Raw genomic sequence first — 15,447 nt, forward strand, 5'->3', positions numbered from 1 at the left:
GGTTGACAATTATATGGCCCCTGGGAACACTTGTTCTTTTCTCCCTCTCTCTATGCTTCCCCCACCCCCACCATTTGTCATTTGCCTTTTACCACTCTATTCACAATCCTCTTGGTCGCAAATTTGTCGCATTTTATTGTTTATGGCGTAATATTTTCTGGCCATAAATGAATGCTAATGACCGTTTTTCGTCTAGTATTTCAATTCACGACAACAACCACAGCAACAACAACAACTATTGATAAATGCTTTTTGGGCAGGAGAACCAGGCACATCATATGTCAAATCCTTAGCACTTCAATTGTTGTGTGTGTGTTGGTGTGTGTATTGGTGTGGGTGCAGGAACATATGCCCCATCGCCCCATAGTCGAACACGCGAAGGTCATTGGCAAAGCATGCCGCCGTCATTGCTGCCGCCTTTTGAAGTCGCTTACAGTTATAGTTATTGTTAGCAACAAAACTCACAAAGATAACCAAACATCTGACAAGGACAAGACAAGGCAATCCCCATACCCATCCCCATCCCCATCCCCATCCCCATCTCCTTCTTCGATTCGCCGTCATTTGCCCCCAACCTCCCATACAAATCCTTAGCCACTATTTCAATCCATCCGTCCCTCATTCTTACCCCCCACCCCTCCTCTATTCAACAAAAGTGTCAGCAAATGTGTCTGTGTATGCATGTGTTAGTCACTGTAATTATTAGTCCTGTATACAGACATTCTTATTTTTGACGCTACAACTCTTCGAATTTCATCACAGTGGGCCAAAGTGAATGAAAATGTTAACAAAAGTGGGTAGATAAAGCTTCAAAAACTTGAAGCCCAATTTCTTGTTATTTGAATTTTCTTGACATAAAAAAGGACATGACAGATTTATGTAAAAGCTAGAGTACTATAGAATTGTCTTTACAGTCTTTTTTGACCTTCAAATCTTTTATATGTTCTTTATATTTTCTTTGTCTGAATAAAATGACGCTATAAAAATGGGTTATACATAAGTATGTAAGTAAGTACTTTCAAGAATTATTTCAAACTCTTTGATTTCTCGTCATTCTACTCTTCCTTTTACAGGGAATCCTTGCTTAAGAAACGCCTTGGTTAACGAACATTTCGCATTACGAACGTACTTATTGAATGGCGTCAAAAATTATGAGTTATTTGCTCTGCGTACGTTAAACAAAGCCTAAATCTAAAGTCTCAATAGCTTAAAAACTGAAAAATTTCTTTCTAACTTTGCAAAGAATTCAAAAAGATCCGATTAAATAAAATGGTTTGCTGTCTGAATAAATTTGCTAGAGAAATATTTTAAGAAATTTTGACGCCCCACTGTAAAACCTAAATACTATTCATCTTTAACTAGCAAATTTGGAATGTAGTTTCCTGTTCTGCAGGTATGTTCAATATTGAGCATATTCTATGACAATTTGATGTCCATCAAATCTCATAATATTAAAGGGGAATCACGAAATGCAAACGACTTTGGTCAACAGACAATTGATGTGAAAATAGGGAGAGTAATTTTCAGCTAGATACAATTTATGTACATTTTTAAAGAAAATTTCTCAGGGCATCTGAGACGACTGGCCCTTTGACTTCAATCCCTTCTAGTTTTTGGATTTCACAATATAAATTAATTTCATTTTCCAAATATTCTTCCATAAGGAACCATATCCTTTTCACTTATCTCTTTTATAACAAACTTGAAATTGTGGTGAGATCTGAATTAAATCTTATTATTTCCTAATTTAAGCAATTTTGCTCCACTGTATGCGGTGGCTTTTGTGTGGCTTTTTTCCTTTTTTTTTTTTTGTTCCTTATGGCTGTAGCCCACTTTGCCGCTTAAATTTATGACGACTATTCTGAGCAGTTGGGTCTATATAGAGTTTTTATGCAAATATTAAAGTTTTGTGCTAGCAAAAGTAAAAAAAAAGAAAAACACATAGAAAAAAGTGTTTTGTCTCTTTGCGTGGCACCTAAAACCGAGGCGAAATTGCGTGTTTGCCGTTTAGTGTCAGAAGCGCTGGCACATAACAAAAAAAAAAAAAAAAAAACAAGAAAAGAACAAGAGACGGAAACTAGAGAATGTCGCCAACAATTAATTTCCATAGATAATTGCCTGTCGATAACAACAAAGCGGGCAAAAGAAATGCCTAGCCGGAACATTAATCAAATGTTGGCTTAAATCGGAGAATGTGGATGAGGGTAAATGGGGTTGGGTGGGCGGTGGTTAGATGATAGATACAAATTTGGGAAATGGATAAACAAGAGAAAAACTAAACTAAAGCGATATGACAAAGTGAAAGTTATTATTTTTATTTTCTCTCTTAAACAAAATTGAATTTGCAAAATGTGTGTGTGTGTTGTGTGGGTGTGTGTGTGTGGGAAGTGTGCGTTATATTTATGTATATATAATCTGTAGATATATCTATATTTTTAGTACGAATCAACTTTAGGCAATTGGGATTTTATCGTTTTGTTAACCAGGCTAAATAATAATACTGTTCACAACGCCAATAGTTAAGATAATTTCATATTGTTTTTTTTTTAACAAAACTGATAATGATAATGATTGAAACTTGAATACAGATGTATGTATGTATATATATTAATGTGCTGCACCATATAACAACTAACATAAACAGCTAATATCTTTCTCTTAATCTCGCTTTACTTTCTTTCTTTCTTATTTTTGTTAATTAATCAATTTTGGGAACAAATTTGAACAACGCTGGGCGTAAAATATATATATTTATATATATATAGGCGCTAGTTGGAAGTAAATTTGTATGTTGGATAAATCGACATTATGTATAGGTTTATGTATATAGATGATCTAAACCTTACTTAATAACTATATATATATAATCAACGCTAATTGCAATTGCACTATTTGTTTTTCGTATGTAAAATTATGTTTCCTTTTTTTGTTTGTTTTGTTACACTGGCGGCTCTGTATCTGATCATTGAGATTCATTAGCTTAAATGAAAGACGGTTTCTGTTGGAAGATACTGTTAATTGTTATAACTTAGCTAACTTCAGGAAAAAAAAGTAATAATTATTAATTACAAATTAATATTGCTTGATCGTTACACTTAAGTATTTACATAGAAAATTATTATTTAACTAAATACAGTCCAAGTAAGGCGTTTAATAACATATTGGAGGAAGGCAAATTGTTTGAGTCTTATTGTTTAAATACTTTTTCGCTTAATCAAATAATAAATAGCTGCCATAAAGTTAACTAATACATTTATGTTTTTTTGAGCCACCAGTGTATCTCTGTTTATGTTTTATGGCATTTGAAATGGGTTTTTTTGGATTTGTTTAGCGAAAATGCTTGGTTAGAAAAGAAATGCACAAAAAGTCTTCGGTCTCGTGATGGGGGGGGATATTCTTTTTGTTTTTTTTTTTTCTAGTACAAATGGTTGTTACTGCTTTTTCTATAATGGGGGAAGGGGAAATTTGGTCCATCTCATTTCCTTGACAACATAATGTTGATAACAGTACCGCAGTTGAGTAAAATACGTTTGGCATCGCTCAGATTGGCATTGGTCAGGTCATAGCCATCGATTTCCAGAAGTTTATCGTTTAGGCTCAATAGTCGGGCGGCATTGGAATTGGGTGTTATAGAGCTAACAAAGATGCCCACCTGAAGGAGAAGATTCGTTAGTAAAGTCGTTAAGGAATTTATCAAGTTTGAGCAACTCACCTGATTGATCAGCTCGGCTATATCAAAGCCTAGGCTATGCTCCCATTTTAGGGTAACTTGTTTCACTGTGGGATTTTTGTGGACACCAAATATCCAAGTTGACTTCTTGCCGCCATTCCTGTAGGAGGTATTATTCGTGGCCGTTGAGTTCATTGAGTTTTGTGATAGTGTTTCCTCCAAGTCCTCCATATCATCAGCAGACTTTTCTAATTCCAAATGCTGTTGGCTGTGCTCCTCATCTAAACCATTCTCTGTTAGGCTAATATTGTTTTGGTAATCTAATTGCTGTCCATCGGGGCTGCTCTGGCTGCCAATGGCTGTCGTCTTGAAATTACTATTCAAGGCATCCAATTGCTGTTGCTTACGCTGTCGCATGGACTCATAGAGCGTTAGATCCTCGGGGGATTTCTTGGTATAAACACGAGCTATATGATATGGCGGTGGCTCGAGACGTGGTGGAGGCGGTCCCGCTGATGTTGGTTGCTGCAACGGCTGCAATTCATATTCCTGTTGGCCATTTAAATGCGTTGTGGGTAGCGGCGTATGCGTGGCCTCCATATAGAGCTGCTGATAGTGTGACTCATAATTGACCAAGGGATAATATTCTTGCGTCGGTTGTGGCTGCGGGGGCTGATGACCATAGATGGCACTGCCGCGATCGACTACATCTTCCACCATCCCACCTATTTGTTGGGCAACCGCATTATCACAGTGATTCATTTGTCCATTTGGCACTACCACACGAGCTTCCCGCACCTCATTCGCCTGGGCCTGGGATTGCCTAACATATTTTGCCATTTGCCTTAGTTCCTTGGGATAGGGAGTGGGCGAACGCATTAATCTCACTGAACCGGCCATTTGTTCGGGCGTGGGATAAGTGGGATATTGTGGCGCTGCTCCGGAGGACGCTGCTGTTGGTGTGCTTGGAACTGCAATTGGCACCACCTGAGGCTGGGCCTGACTTTGATTCTGTTTGACATTGCTCAATATGGTTGCCTCCTCGGCAAAGCATATCCTACGTGAGGGACTCACATGTGGCGGCTGCTGTTGATTAGCATAGACAAATTCATATTGCTCTTGGGCCTGCTGTTGGGCTTGTATACTATTCATTTTGAATGTCACTTGCGGCAGCATAAAGCACGTCAATTGCGTTTTGGTTGAAGCATCTAAATATTGCAAGGGCACCAATGGTTGACTCTGATTATCGCTTAACCAGAGCGAGGTAAGTTGCACCAGGCTAAGCATGGACACGGGCAAGGCATTTATATAATTGTTAACAACATTAAGGACACGCAATTTTGCCAGATTTCCAATATTCTGTGGCAATGCCGACAACTGATTATTGGCCACACTCAATACACTCAACTGCTGGCAACTGCACAGCTCATCGGGCAATTGACGCAGCTGATTATCGTCCGCAAAGAGAAACCTCAAACGTTTCAGCATCCCAATGGTGCTTGGCAGACGCATTAGCTTATTATGACTGAGCACCAGTTCTTCCAATTGCTCCAGATAGCTTATGCTGTCGGGTAACTCACTCAAACCATTCGATTCGCATTTGAAAGTGACCAGCGACTTTAGCATGCCCACACTAAAGGGAAATGCCTCCAAATTGTTTGAACATATGGAAAGTACCTCAACATTGCGCCACTGGCTCAGTTCATTGGGCAGTGAGTCCAATAGATTGCCATTAGCTTCAAAATGTTGCAGTTCCCGCAATTTGCCAATATTTGCAGATACACGTCGTATCTGATTGAAATCTATCCACAGTTCCTTCAACGACTTCAACTCTCCCACAACTTCGGGCTGAAAAAAATGATTTTATTAGTTTCAAAAAATGAATCTAGCTTTCTTTCTACTTACCAGCTCTGTAAACTCATTGCCACCTATATCCAATCTTTGAAGATTCACTAAGCGCACCATTGACTTGGGTAATGTTATTAAATTATTGAGTCTTAGCTCGAGTATTCTTAAGTTAACCAAACGACCAAAATTCGCTGGTAGAAATTCCAAATAAGTTTCATTCAGCAACAACTCCTGAAGGGATATCAGCGAAGTGACTGCATCTGGCAGACGTTGCAGGCTATTGCAGCTAAGATCCAAGTGGGTCAAATGTTTGCAAGATTTAATCTCTTCTGGTACATTGACTATTACTATATTTGGTGAGGAAAAAAAAAGAAATGCAAAGTCATTAGAATTGATTTTATAGAAAATTGAAGTCTTATCCTGTCCTTTGGAAAACTCTTAAAGGGACTTCTAATCTTTTACCTACATGTAAGATCTGTCCTACATAACCAATTACAACACCTAATTTAATGATTGAATCCACATTGCTTATAAATTAGCCTTATTAGCTGGCTAAATTCTGATTAAATACTGTTTAACAAAAAGTTATGTACGTGACCTCGATCGATATTAATGGTTGGTTATTTACTTTATCCGACTTCTATGCCATTATTAGCTACAACAATAGCTTAACTGAGCACCAGTGGACAACAAAACACCTTTGCAAGGATAATTAGTCTATATGAATATAATACTTTCTATTGGTATCATACATATATTAATTTTGAAATTATATACTATTAATGGAATTGGAATGGTTAATCGGTTGGTAAAGGAATTGAGCATGAAATATTCTAATTTTAAATGGAAATATAATAAATAGGAAATTTCATGAGTCACAAAAAGCTTGTCTGAATGGAAAATATGAAAAGTTCCCACTGTGGGGAATTAGCCCAGGAGATTAATTAGCCTAGTTCAATGAGGTATTAACGTTGTCTAATCTGCCACATAGCTTGGACACCTGCTCAGAAATCCTAATTTAAGGTTCTAAGTAGACGCTTGCTTCATGCTTTAAGGTACAATATACTGCTCTTAGTCCCCGAAGCAGTCCCCAGTCAGGGAAATCCTATATAATAAATCTTTCTTTGGGATGATGCTGGTGCTGCACTTACAATTCCTGTTCAGATCCAAGTGCTGCAATTGCTTTAAACTGCCAATGGCCTGTGGAATGCTCTCCAGATTGTTGCTATTCACATGTAGTACACGCAATCCTTGGCAATAAAACAATTGCGGGGGCAGAGTTTGCAACTGGTTCGAAAAAAGTAAACGAATTTATTTAAATTAAACGTAAATAGGGTAATGCGGTTAATGTGCCCCTTACCCGGGTGGTGCTCAAATACAATTCCTCCAGGGTGCGTTCATGTTGCCACACCTCGGGGAAGTCTGTTAAAGGAGTGTTGCTGTAGTCCAAGATCTGGATGACCTCTTGCCGTTTAAACTTGAAGCATGGGAAACATTTGCTTAGCAGCGGCATTTTTTGTCTATGTTGGTGAGTAAGTGTTAGTGTGTGTGTCTGTTCTGGATATACGAGTGTGTGGTGTGTGTTGTTGTTGTGTTATTGCTTGGCGTTCGATATTAAGGCACGGCCGTTGCAGTTGTTGCTATGTTTGTTGTCGTTCTTGCTGCTGCTGTAAATAAAAGAAGACCAAGACGCGCACACACATTGCGATACATAAAGTGCATATGTATATACACACATTCATAATAAGAATTTAGCATTTGTTTTTCCCATTTCGTATTGTTGTTGTTATATTTGCTTACCTCCGCTATGATTCATCGCTGTTGATTTCGTAATTTCATTGCCCGTGTCCCGTTAAAAGACATATTTAAAGCCTTTTGTAGAGGTTTTTACGATTTTTGTTTGTTTCTGGCAAATAACATATAAACAAATGTTTTCTTTCAGTGTAATTTCGCCACAATTTCATGCCCTCTCGCCGTACATTTTTGCATTCTCGCCGTAACTTTTTGCCGTCTCGCCGTAATTTTTCGAACTCTCGCCGCATTTAGAATGTTGCCGGACATTGGCCATATAAGGTTGCCATATCTAGAGAGAGTAATAGTCCTAAGGGTCATATTGGGCGGTAAATTTGAATAAACTTTTTGGCGCCAACAATTTAAATGGTAAATCAATTGTAAACTAAAGAAAAACGTGTGCCAAGACTTGCTAATTAATATTTGTTTTTAACTTCCTGGCCCCTTAAGCCATTGCTTTTTGCCTTTTGTGTGTTTTTTGTGTTGAGTTTCGTTTCATATTGTTTTGTTGCAATTGTTGATAACAATCGGCAAAAAGCAGGTACAAAGTTATGAGTAGGAAACTGGCCTCCCCATACACTTACACATTGAGACCGAGAGCAAATAGATTTATGCAAATTTTAATGCAATTCTCCAAGTTTGACAATTAAAAAAACGTAAAAAACAGACAGACGTAGACACTCAAGTAACCTAACACATTATCCAAAAGACTTTGACCTGTCAGTGTCGTCAGGTGTATATTTTTTGAGTGTCAGTGTCGTTGTGTGAAAATTATACAAATAGCATCCACTTTTTTTTAGTCGTTTTTTTTTTTCTTTCGTTCAAATGCTCGTTGAAGCATTGACGAATTTACACTTCAAACAATTGTAAGACTATACAGCATAGTGCAAATAAGCACGTAATAAACAATATTTTTTTTTTTTTTTTTTGTTGGAATTTTGCAAGAGAAAAAATTTTACTACCTCAATGGTGATGTAGATGAGTTAAAAATGGATTTTTTTTGGGGGAAGATAGGCTAGCTAAGTTAAGCTCAGTTCGGATTTTAATGTCGCACATTGCAGTTGGCCCGTTCGGGGATTGTCAGAAAGTTATTGTGAGTTACTCTATCTCAATCCGCTGTTGGGCTTGTCTGGGATTGACATCATCCGTCCCATCCCTACAGACTACAGACTACAGACTACAACCTACTTGATGGGTAATAGTCAAGCGAAACTTTCTAGCCAATTTTGTGTTGTTTTCTGTATAAATAAGAGAACATGTAGAAAAAATGTCAGTAGAATTTATGCAACTAAGTAGTGTAAATTTGTGTTGAGAAATTATTCAATTCGAAAAGTTTCATAGAAACTTGTTCTTATTGGCAAGTGTTTTCAAATCGTTTTATTTATTTTTTTTTAGTTTCTGAAAATAAATTTAAAAATTTAAATTACAAATATCAAACATGTGGTAATTTTGTGTTATGAAGTTATACAATACTTTGAATTAATAATAAAATGGAAAATTAGTCAAAAAGTGAATTTTCTTTACAGTGAAAGACTTTCAAGAAACTAATTATTTACTTGGAATTTTAGTGAAAATTATAACACTTATATAAATATTTAAAAATACAATTTAAAAAAATTAAGGATAAAAAATTAATAAAATATCTGCATAATAATTTTAATAAAATAAATGAAAAGTTTTTGAAAAAAGTTTTTAAGAAACCAAAGAAGAATTGATATGATCTAACAATGTTTTTAAGTAATATTCTATTGCAAATATTATAATATTAAAAAATCATGAAATAGAATCACCATTACGATATATGTCATGGGAAAAAAATTTGTAGTAAAATTTGGTATTTTAGATTTGCGTTACATAATTGATATGAAGGATGACAATTCGCTGCCATAGAAATCAGCCTAGTTTACTCAAATTAATACATAGCTCATGTAAAAATGTGTGAAAAATATCTCAAAATTTAGAAAAATCTTTAGAAATACAAAAAAAAAATAATGAAACGAATATCCATTGAAGGAATAAGGAACAGGTTTATATGAACTCCAACCCAACTAACTTGAGATTCTTCTATTCATTAAAAGATGTTTTTGAATTGAAACAGAAATGGTGATATATGTCCTTACCATACCATTATCAATCCCCAAGTCGGTTCTTTTGAAAACATCGAAACCAATTGTATAACCTGCTGAAACCGATTGATTTTCTAAATGGGATGGCAAATAAATATACTATATTTTTTTTTTTTTTTTTTTTGTAGCGTTTAATTTGTGCAAATGTGAATTGCAATCCAAATGGTGTAAACGCTTCTCATTAGTTTTGGCCATAAAAAAACAAAGTACATTGATCTTTGAAACCGCAAATGAGTAAACGGAGGCGAATCTAATGCACTTAAACATTGTTTTTCTTTGAAATATTTGATAATCTAGACAGAATTTTAAAAAGCTTAGAGATTCCTATTCTTTTTTTTTTCTTTTTATGAATTCATAGTTCATTTATGTATTTGTTGGAAAGTTCACTGTAGAGAAGCTTGAGATGTAATTAAATTATTTGTCAAACAAAAACGAAATGAACAATATTTTGCCGTCTAAATTTGCTTTTGTTGCCATTGAATGTGGTCTAGTTATTAACATTTTGCCCTTTGTGTTTTAACTCAACTTAATTGTTCAGTGTATATTAAAAATTAACAGTCAGCTGTTAGGGTTTTCATAATTACTTAACAAGGCCTTAAAAACTTTATTATAGATGGGCTCACCTGTTAAGTGAGGACAAGAAGAGGAGAGGGAGGGAGATTGAGTGTGAGAGACACAATACTGGGCGGAAATAGAGAGTCCTTACTAACCACCCTCGTTTTGGTTTTATTTTGGTGTCATTGCACCCCTTTGAAAGAGAGGACAACAAAGAGAACCAAATCAGTCCTGCCCTTAAAAGAGATATCGAGGGACGGTTTTTAAGTTTCGATAATGGTTTTTATTGCAGTTTACTGTATATTTTTTTTGGCTTTTTCTCCATTCTTTGCGATCCTTTAGATGTTCAAATTAGTGGCCTTCTTTGCTTTGGGCTTATTGGACGTCTTCTTTGCCGATCTGCTCGGGATAAAAGCGGCTGTTGGTAATACAGAGAGATCAATTATACCCGGCTGGGCATTAGCTTCAGGAGAAGCTTCCTTTTTGTTGATTTTGGAGTCCTTCTTCTTGGCAGGCATTCTGAGGAACATTTCTACTTTACAATAGAATTTCATCTTATCTTTTTAGGATACTTACTTGAGGGGAAAATTTAAAAAAAATATATAGTAATAAAAAACCAAATTTTTAGATATCGAAACTTTTAGTTTTTTATATGTTGTCGACAACAAAACAAGTTTGATAATGAACTTTTATGGGGGACCGAAAAGCATTGTTACATATATTTCTGATAACTTTGAAATCGAGGACTACTCGATTTTAAGATTCTCATAAATTGTTATCATTTCACATATGTACGATTCGAATCGTGCGATAGTCTCTTTATTATCTCTCTAGGTGTCTCACTCTCTCTCTCTGTCCCCCACCACCCTCTGTTTAGGGTGTTTGCCACCCCATGTGGGGGGGCTTCAGCACTCTCTATCTATGTGTGTGTGTGTGTGTGTGTGTTTGGGTAACTCATGTACATTCTATTTTTTCTCTCTCATTCGCAGTCGTGTGGACAAAGCCAAACAGCGTGCACCAAATGCCGCAAAGAAACCGGGGAGAACAACCTAAGAACAAAATCATATAGAAAAAGTATTTGTAATTCAATTTTGTAGTTGAAATAGAAATGCATAAATAATTAGCTAAAACAAAGTGACACGACTTTTTATTGTCAATTTAAGTAGAAAATATTGTAATTTAGTAGGCCGTAGAGAAGAAAAATCGATTTTCCTTTTTTGTGTCTCCTGTGCGTTTGTGTGAACAATTAGAGAAAAAGTTTTCAAAAGGAAATATTTGAAGTGAAAATGGCTGCAAGACGGAATACAGGGAACACCATATTGCCGGCGGGTGGAGAGGGGTCAGCTCATAATCTAGATTCACGTTTATCGCGACATGTGGAAAGTGTTATACCCAAGAAGAGGTGAGAAAAACTACTTTTATCGTAAAGGCTTATCTGTCTCTCGAGGCTATCAATAATATTATATGTACTCAACATTGTCTATCTGTTTGTATGTAGGCAAGAAGCACTTAAATGGTTCGGTTGGGGCTACAATGATTCACAGTTCTATGGACAGGATGGCATCATCTGTTTTCGCGGTGAAAAGTGAGTAGAACAAGAAGAAGAAGAAACGCCGACTGAATTTCATTGTAATTTCATCCCCTCCTTATTGAATTGCAGATATCCTTTAGGTGGTTGCGAGTTGCGCACTTTCACCAAATGGGTGCAACAGAAATTTCAACTGACTGTCGATCCGAGTAAACCGTTTCCCGAGCTACCAAAAACCTATCCCAAAGCCGTTGAGAATGTTCCCTTTTTGAATGAACTGCGAGGCTCTACGAAAGTGGATCACTCTCAGGAGGGCATTGATCGTTTGGTGCGCTGCCATGGCCAGACTTTGAGTGATATCTATAGCCTGTGGCATCATAAATTCCAACGTATTCCCGATTTGGTCGTTTGGCCTCGCTGTCACGATGAAGTCGTACAGTTAGTGCGTTTGGCGCATAAACACAATGTGATGCTGTTGCCCTTTGGCGGGGGAACTAGTGTCTCCGGATCTATTACTTGCCCGCAAGGAGAGAAGCGGATGATTTGCGTATTGGACACATCGCAGATGAATCGTTTGCTTTGGCTTAATCGTGAAAATCTCACTGTATGCTTTGAGTCTGGCGTGGTGGGTCAAGATTTGGAGCGTGTGCTACAGGAACAGGGTCTGACTGTGGGTCACGAACCCGATTCATATGAGTTCAGTACTCTAGGCGGATGGGTGGCCACTCGTGCCTCGGGCATGAAAAAGAATGTCTATGGCAATATTGAGGATCTTGTGGTACGTGTGCGTATGGTGACCCCGACGGGCACACTGGAGCGTGAGTGTAGTGCACCGCGTGTCAGTATAGGACCCGACTTTAATCACATGATACTAGGCTCGGAAGGCACTCTGGGTGTGATTACCGAAGTTGTGCTGAAAGTGCGTCCCCTGCCATCGGTTAAGCGTTACGGTTCCTTGGCCTTTCCCAATTTTGAGTTGGGTGTCCAGTTTATGCGCGAAGTGGCGCGACGCCGATGTCAACCTGCCTCGGTGCGTCTAATGGACAATGAACAGTTTATGTTCGGTCAGGCTCTGAAGCCGGAGAAGAGTTGGTTCGACAGCTGTGTCGATGCCCTAAAGCAGCACTATGTTACCTCATGGAAGGGTATTGATCTAAATCAAATTTGTGCTGCAACGCTACTCTTTGAGGGTGATTTGAAAGATGTGGAACGGCAGGAGGCATTGATCTATGAAATAGCAGCCAAATTTAAAGGATTTCCGGCAGGTGGTCAGAATGGCGAAAGAGGCTATATACTGACCTTTGTCATAGCCTACATTAGGGTGAGTTATTAAAGAGATAAAATGTGTATGTCATCATTTTATTGTTTACCTTTGTGTTCACAGGACTTTGGCCTGCATCAGGGCATTGTGGCTGAATCCTTTGAAACTTCAGTGCCCTGGGATCGTTGCAGCCTGCTTTGTCGTTCGGTCAAACAGCGTGTGATGTCGGTGAGTCCAAACAGTCGATCACAATTGATTTGAATTCTTCATTTATGTTTATCATTTCCTTTCGTGCAGGAGTGCCAAAAACGTCAGATTAACTTTTACACCGTGTCCTGTCGCGTGACACAAACCTATGATGCCGGAGCTTGTATTTATTTCTATTTCGGCTTTCGTTCCATTGATGTGGAGGATCCGGTAGAGCTTTTCGAGTCCATTGAGCACAGTGCTCGTGATGAGATTCTTGCCTGCGGTGGTTCCTTATCCCATCATCATGGTGTGGGCAAAATACGTAGTCATTGGTATCGCGATGCAGTTACCGAAACGGGAAGCTCCTTATTTGGGGCAGCCAAAAAGCATTTGGATCCAAAGAATATTTTTGCTTTGGGTAATCTTTTGCCACAAGTGCAGGAGACTGAGGAGAAGGCCCGAGTGCCAGAGGTTGTGACAGCAAAAGCCAAACTGTAAATTATGGGGGAGGAGTATTTAGTCTAGTTCATATATATTTAGTTCATATACTAGTCGAAATCCTCAATAATTTAGCCTTGATTTTTTATTAAGGCTCATTTTTTACATCATGGGTGTTGCAATTTTTTGATATAAATAAATGGAAGATTTGTAATAGAAAATCTCGCATTCACATTTTGTTGAATCTGATGATGCATGTGCCTGGATCTGTGGCTGGATATGTCGTCTCATCTGCTCATTGGAGTCATTTTGTGGCTGTTTTGCCACAGATTCCACAGAAGAGATCAAATGTCATCAAGTTGTCAACTTCGTTAGCATGCCGCTGGCAACAAACATGGTTAAGTCTCAACTCCTACCGATGTTGCTGCTGTTTCTCCTGCTCCACCTCATCTAGAGCTGCTGATGCTGCTGCTGCTCTGGCTTCTTCTTGTCGTTAATCTAAACCTGGTCTGGCCCATAGGCAGCTGCTTATTGATGGTTTTGCGAGTTGAATTTTACTGTCGGACTGTCGAGTCTTGTTACCATGGCAATTGGCATTGCCCATAGGGGTAAGCCCCTACCCATACCTCCTTTGCCCCCTCCTCCTCCTGACCAACTAAGCGCCTTTTGGACACGCAAACACACACACACATACACTCTTTCTCTTATGTAGAGGCTATAAATAAAGATTACCATCATCATCAAAACAAAAAAGTAAGAAAATCCTCTCACTATGTACTACTAAAACTTGGCTCTGCAAAATTGTCAGCAATTAACCCGCAGGTCAGTGCTGATCCTGTTCTTTCTCTCTCTCTCTGTCTCTCCCCTTATTTTGCTGAGCCTTCCTGATTTGTGTGTGTGTGATTTATGCCATAAGATCTTTTGGGCCTTAAAGTCAAACACAATCAAGGCGGAATATTTATTGTTCAATCCATTCAGAAGCATCAAAGGAAGACGAGCCCAACATAAACCAACAAGCTAAATGCAATCCTGGCACGTTCTTAAACTCAAAGAATTTGGCCTTGTTGATGCATAGAACTCCAGGAATTATGCGTCTACCTGAGTTGCCATTAAATTCATTTGCATTAGGGTGAATGAAAATGTGTAACCAGAGGGAGAGAAAGAGAGTTAGTAACTGAGAAGATGTGTGAGAGGATAGAGAGACAGTGAGAGAGAATGATCGCTGCAACATGTTGCTAAAAGGAGTTAAAAGAGTCTAAACTATATGTATGTAATTCATGGAATTCGGCCAGTTTGACACGATTAATGATCAGAACATATGGCGTTATATGTGGGTAAGTGGACTTGGAGTATAAAAACGATTAGACCTCCAATAACTTCTAGGGCAGAATGGACTTTTGATTTGGAAGATGAAAAGAGATTAAGTCACAGAAATTATTATATTATAAGAATGTTTCGAAAACAGAAAAGGATATGTTTCCCATCTGATATAGTCTGAATATACTTGATGAGAAGACGAGTCGATATAGCCATGTCCTTCTGGCCGTCTGTACGTATTAACTTCATGACATTATATGAAAATCTGCTATAAGGCTGCCATCGAAACCAACGATCTGAGGAAATATAGAAAAGTCTTATTAGAGCAGGCTTTGTTTTAAATTTGGTATACTATAGATCTCTTGAAATACAAAACTATTCGAAAAAGGAAACTTATTTAATGAAATTTCGTACAACAAGGGTATATGAACTTTGTCTCAATATAGATAAGAATATACTTATGTCAAACAGAAAAAACTGTTTCTCCCATTTTGTTAGAGAGTTAAACAAAAGCAAAAACAAATTTTCCTTTACCAGCAACACATTGTCTAGCCACATGTTGCTGCAACATTTTCTTTTACGGGGAATCAAACATGTTGCCAGGCTCAGTTAAGTAAGCCAAGTTAACCCATTGATATACAATTTTGATTCGCTCTGTTGACCGCGCTCGTGTTTCGCCCAAGTCGCGTTTCAATTGCTCTTGATCGTCATCGTGTGTTGGCCA

The 15,447-nt window shown here is 37.8% G+C and overlaps 2 protein-coding genes and 1 long non-coding RNA gene across 6 annotated transcripts; 1 reads left to right on the plus strand and 2 right to left on the minus strand.

Annotated features, from left to right (window-relative positions):
- Positions 1-2,286: 2,286 nt before the first annotated feature.
- Positions 2,287-7,474, minus strand: Lap1 (leucine rich repeat containing protein 7 lap1). Of its 2 annotated transcripts, none has more exons than XM_068290533.1 (6): positions 7,319-7,474; positions 6,879-7,185; positions 6,670-6,805; positions 5,576-5,865; positions 3,713-5,518; positions 2,287-3,652 (listed from the first exon to the last, which is right to left on the minus strand). In XM_068290533.1, exons 2-6 carry the CDS (start codon positions 7,029-7,031, stop codon positions 3,476-3,478), a joined length of 2,562 nt encoding a protein of 853 aa, XP_068146634.1. In that variant the 5' UTR covers positions 7,032-7,185; positions 7,319-7,474; the 3' UTR covers positions 2,287-3,475. The 2 variants fall into 2 exon arrangements, with proteins under 2 accessions (XP_068146634.1, XP_068146635.1); XM_068290534.1 differs by having other exon boundaries at positions 6,879-7,182; positions 7,319-7,470.
- Positions 7,475-8,302: 828 nt separating this feature from the next.
- Positions 8,303-13,627, plus strand: Agps (alkyldihydroxyacetonephosphate synthase). Of its 3 annotated transcripts, none has more exons than XM_068289236.1 (6): positions 8,303-8,402; positions 10,980-11,392; positions 11,489-11,575; positions 11,651-12,839; positions 12,903-13,007; positions 13,077-13,627. In XM_068289236.1, exons 2-6 carry the CDS (start codon positions 11,277-11,279, stop codon positions 13,464-13,466), a joined length of 1,887 nt encoding a protein of 628 aa, XP_068145337.1. In that variant the 5' UTR covers positions 8,303-8,402; positions 10,980-11,276; the 3' UTR covers positions 13,467-13,627. The 3 variants fall into 3 exon arrangements, with proteins under 3 accessions (XP_068145337.1, XP_068145338.1, XP_068145336.1); XM_068289237.1 differs by lacking the exon at positions 8,303-8,402 and adding an exon at positions 8,475-8,578; XM_068289235.1 differs by lacking the exon at positions 8,303-8,402 and adding an exon at positions 8,604-8,752.
- Positions 10,251-10,716, minus strand: LOC137577449 (uncharacterized). Its single transcript, XR_011032415.1, has 2 exons — positions 10,567-10,716; positions 10,251-10,522 (listed from the first exon to the last, which is right to left on the minus strand). It is a non-coding gene; the product is annotated as an uncharacterized lncRNA (long non-coding RNA).
- Positions 13,628-15,447: the final 1,820 nt, after the last annotated feature.

The sequence above is a fragment of the Drosophila tropicalis genome, unplaced genomic scaffold, assembly GCF_018151085.1.
Source record: "Drosophila tropicalis isolate 14030-0801.00 unplaced genomic scaffold, ASM1815108v1 contig_593, whole genome shotgun sequence".
NCBI classification, from domain to species: Eukaryota; Metazoa; Arthropoda; class Insecta; order Diptera; family Drosophilidae; genus Drosophila; species Drosophila tropicalis.

What these genes read in the sequence shown, in the direction of transcription:
- Lap1 (XM_068290533.1), bottom strand. Translation starts at nt 7,031, where the DNA reads ATGCCGCTGCTAAGCAAATGTTTCCCATGCTTCAAGTTTAAACGGCAA. An exon ending in TGTATTTGAGCACCACCCGG is followed by an intron (nt 6,806 to 6,878) that starts GTAAGGGGCACA and finishes TTTTCGAACCAG; the next exon opens with TTGCAAACTCTGCCCCCGCA. An exon ending in CTTGGATCTGAACAGGAATT is followed by an intron (nt 5,866 to 6,669) that starts GTAAGTGCAGCA and finishes CACCAAATATAG; the next exon opens with TAATAGTCAATGTACCAGAA.
- Agps (XM_068289236.1), top strand. Translation starts at nt 11,277, where the DNA reads ATGGCTGCAAGACGGAATACAGGGAACACCATATTGCCGGCGGGTGGA. An exon ending in ATCTGTTTTCGCGGTGAAAA is followed by an intron (nt 11,576 to 11,650) that starts GTGAGTAGAACA and finishes ATTGAATTGCAG; the next exon opens with ATATCCTTTAGGTGGTTGCG. An exon ending in TTGTCATAGCCTACATTAGG is followed by an intron (nt 12,840 to 12,902) that starts GTGAGTTATTAA and finishes TTGTGTTCACAG; the next exon opens with GACTTTGGCCTGCATCAGGG.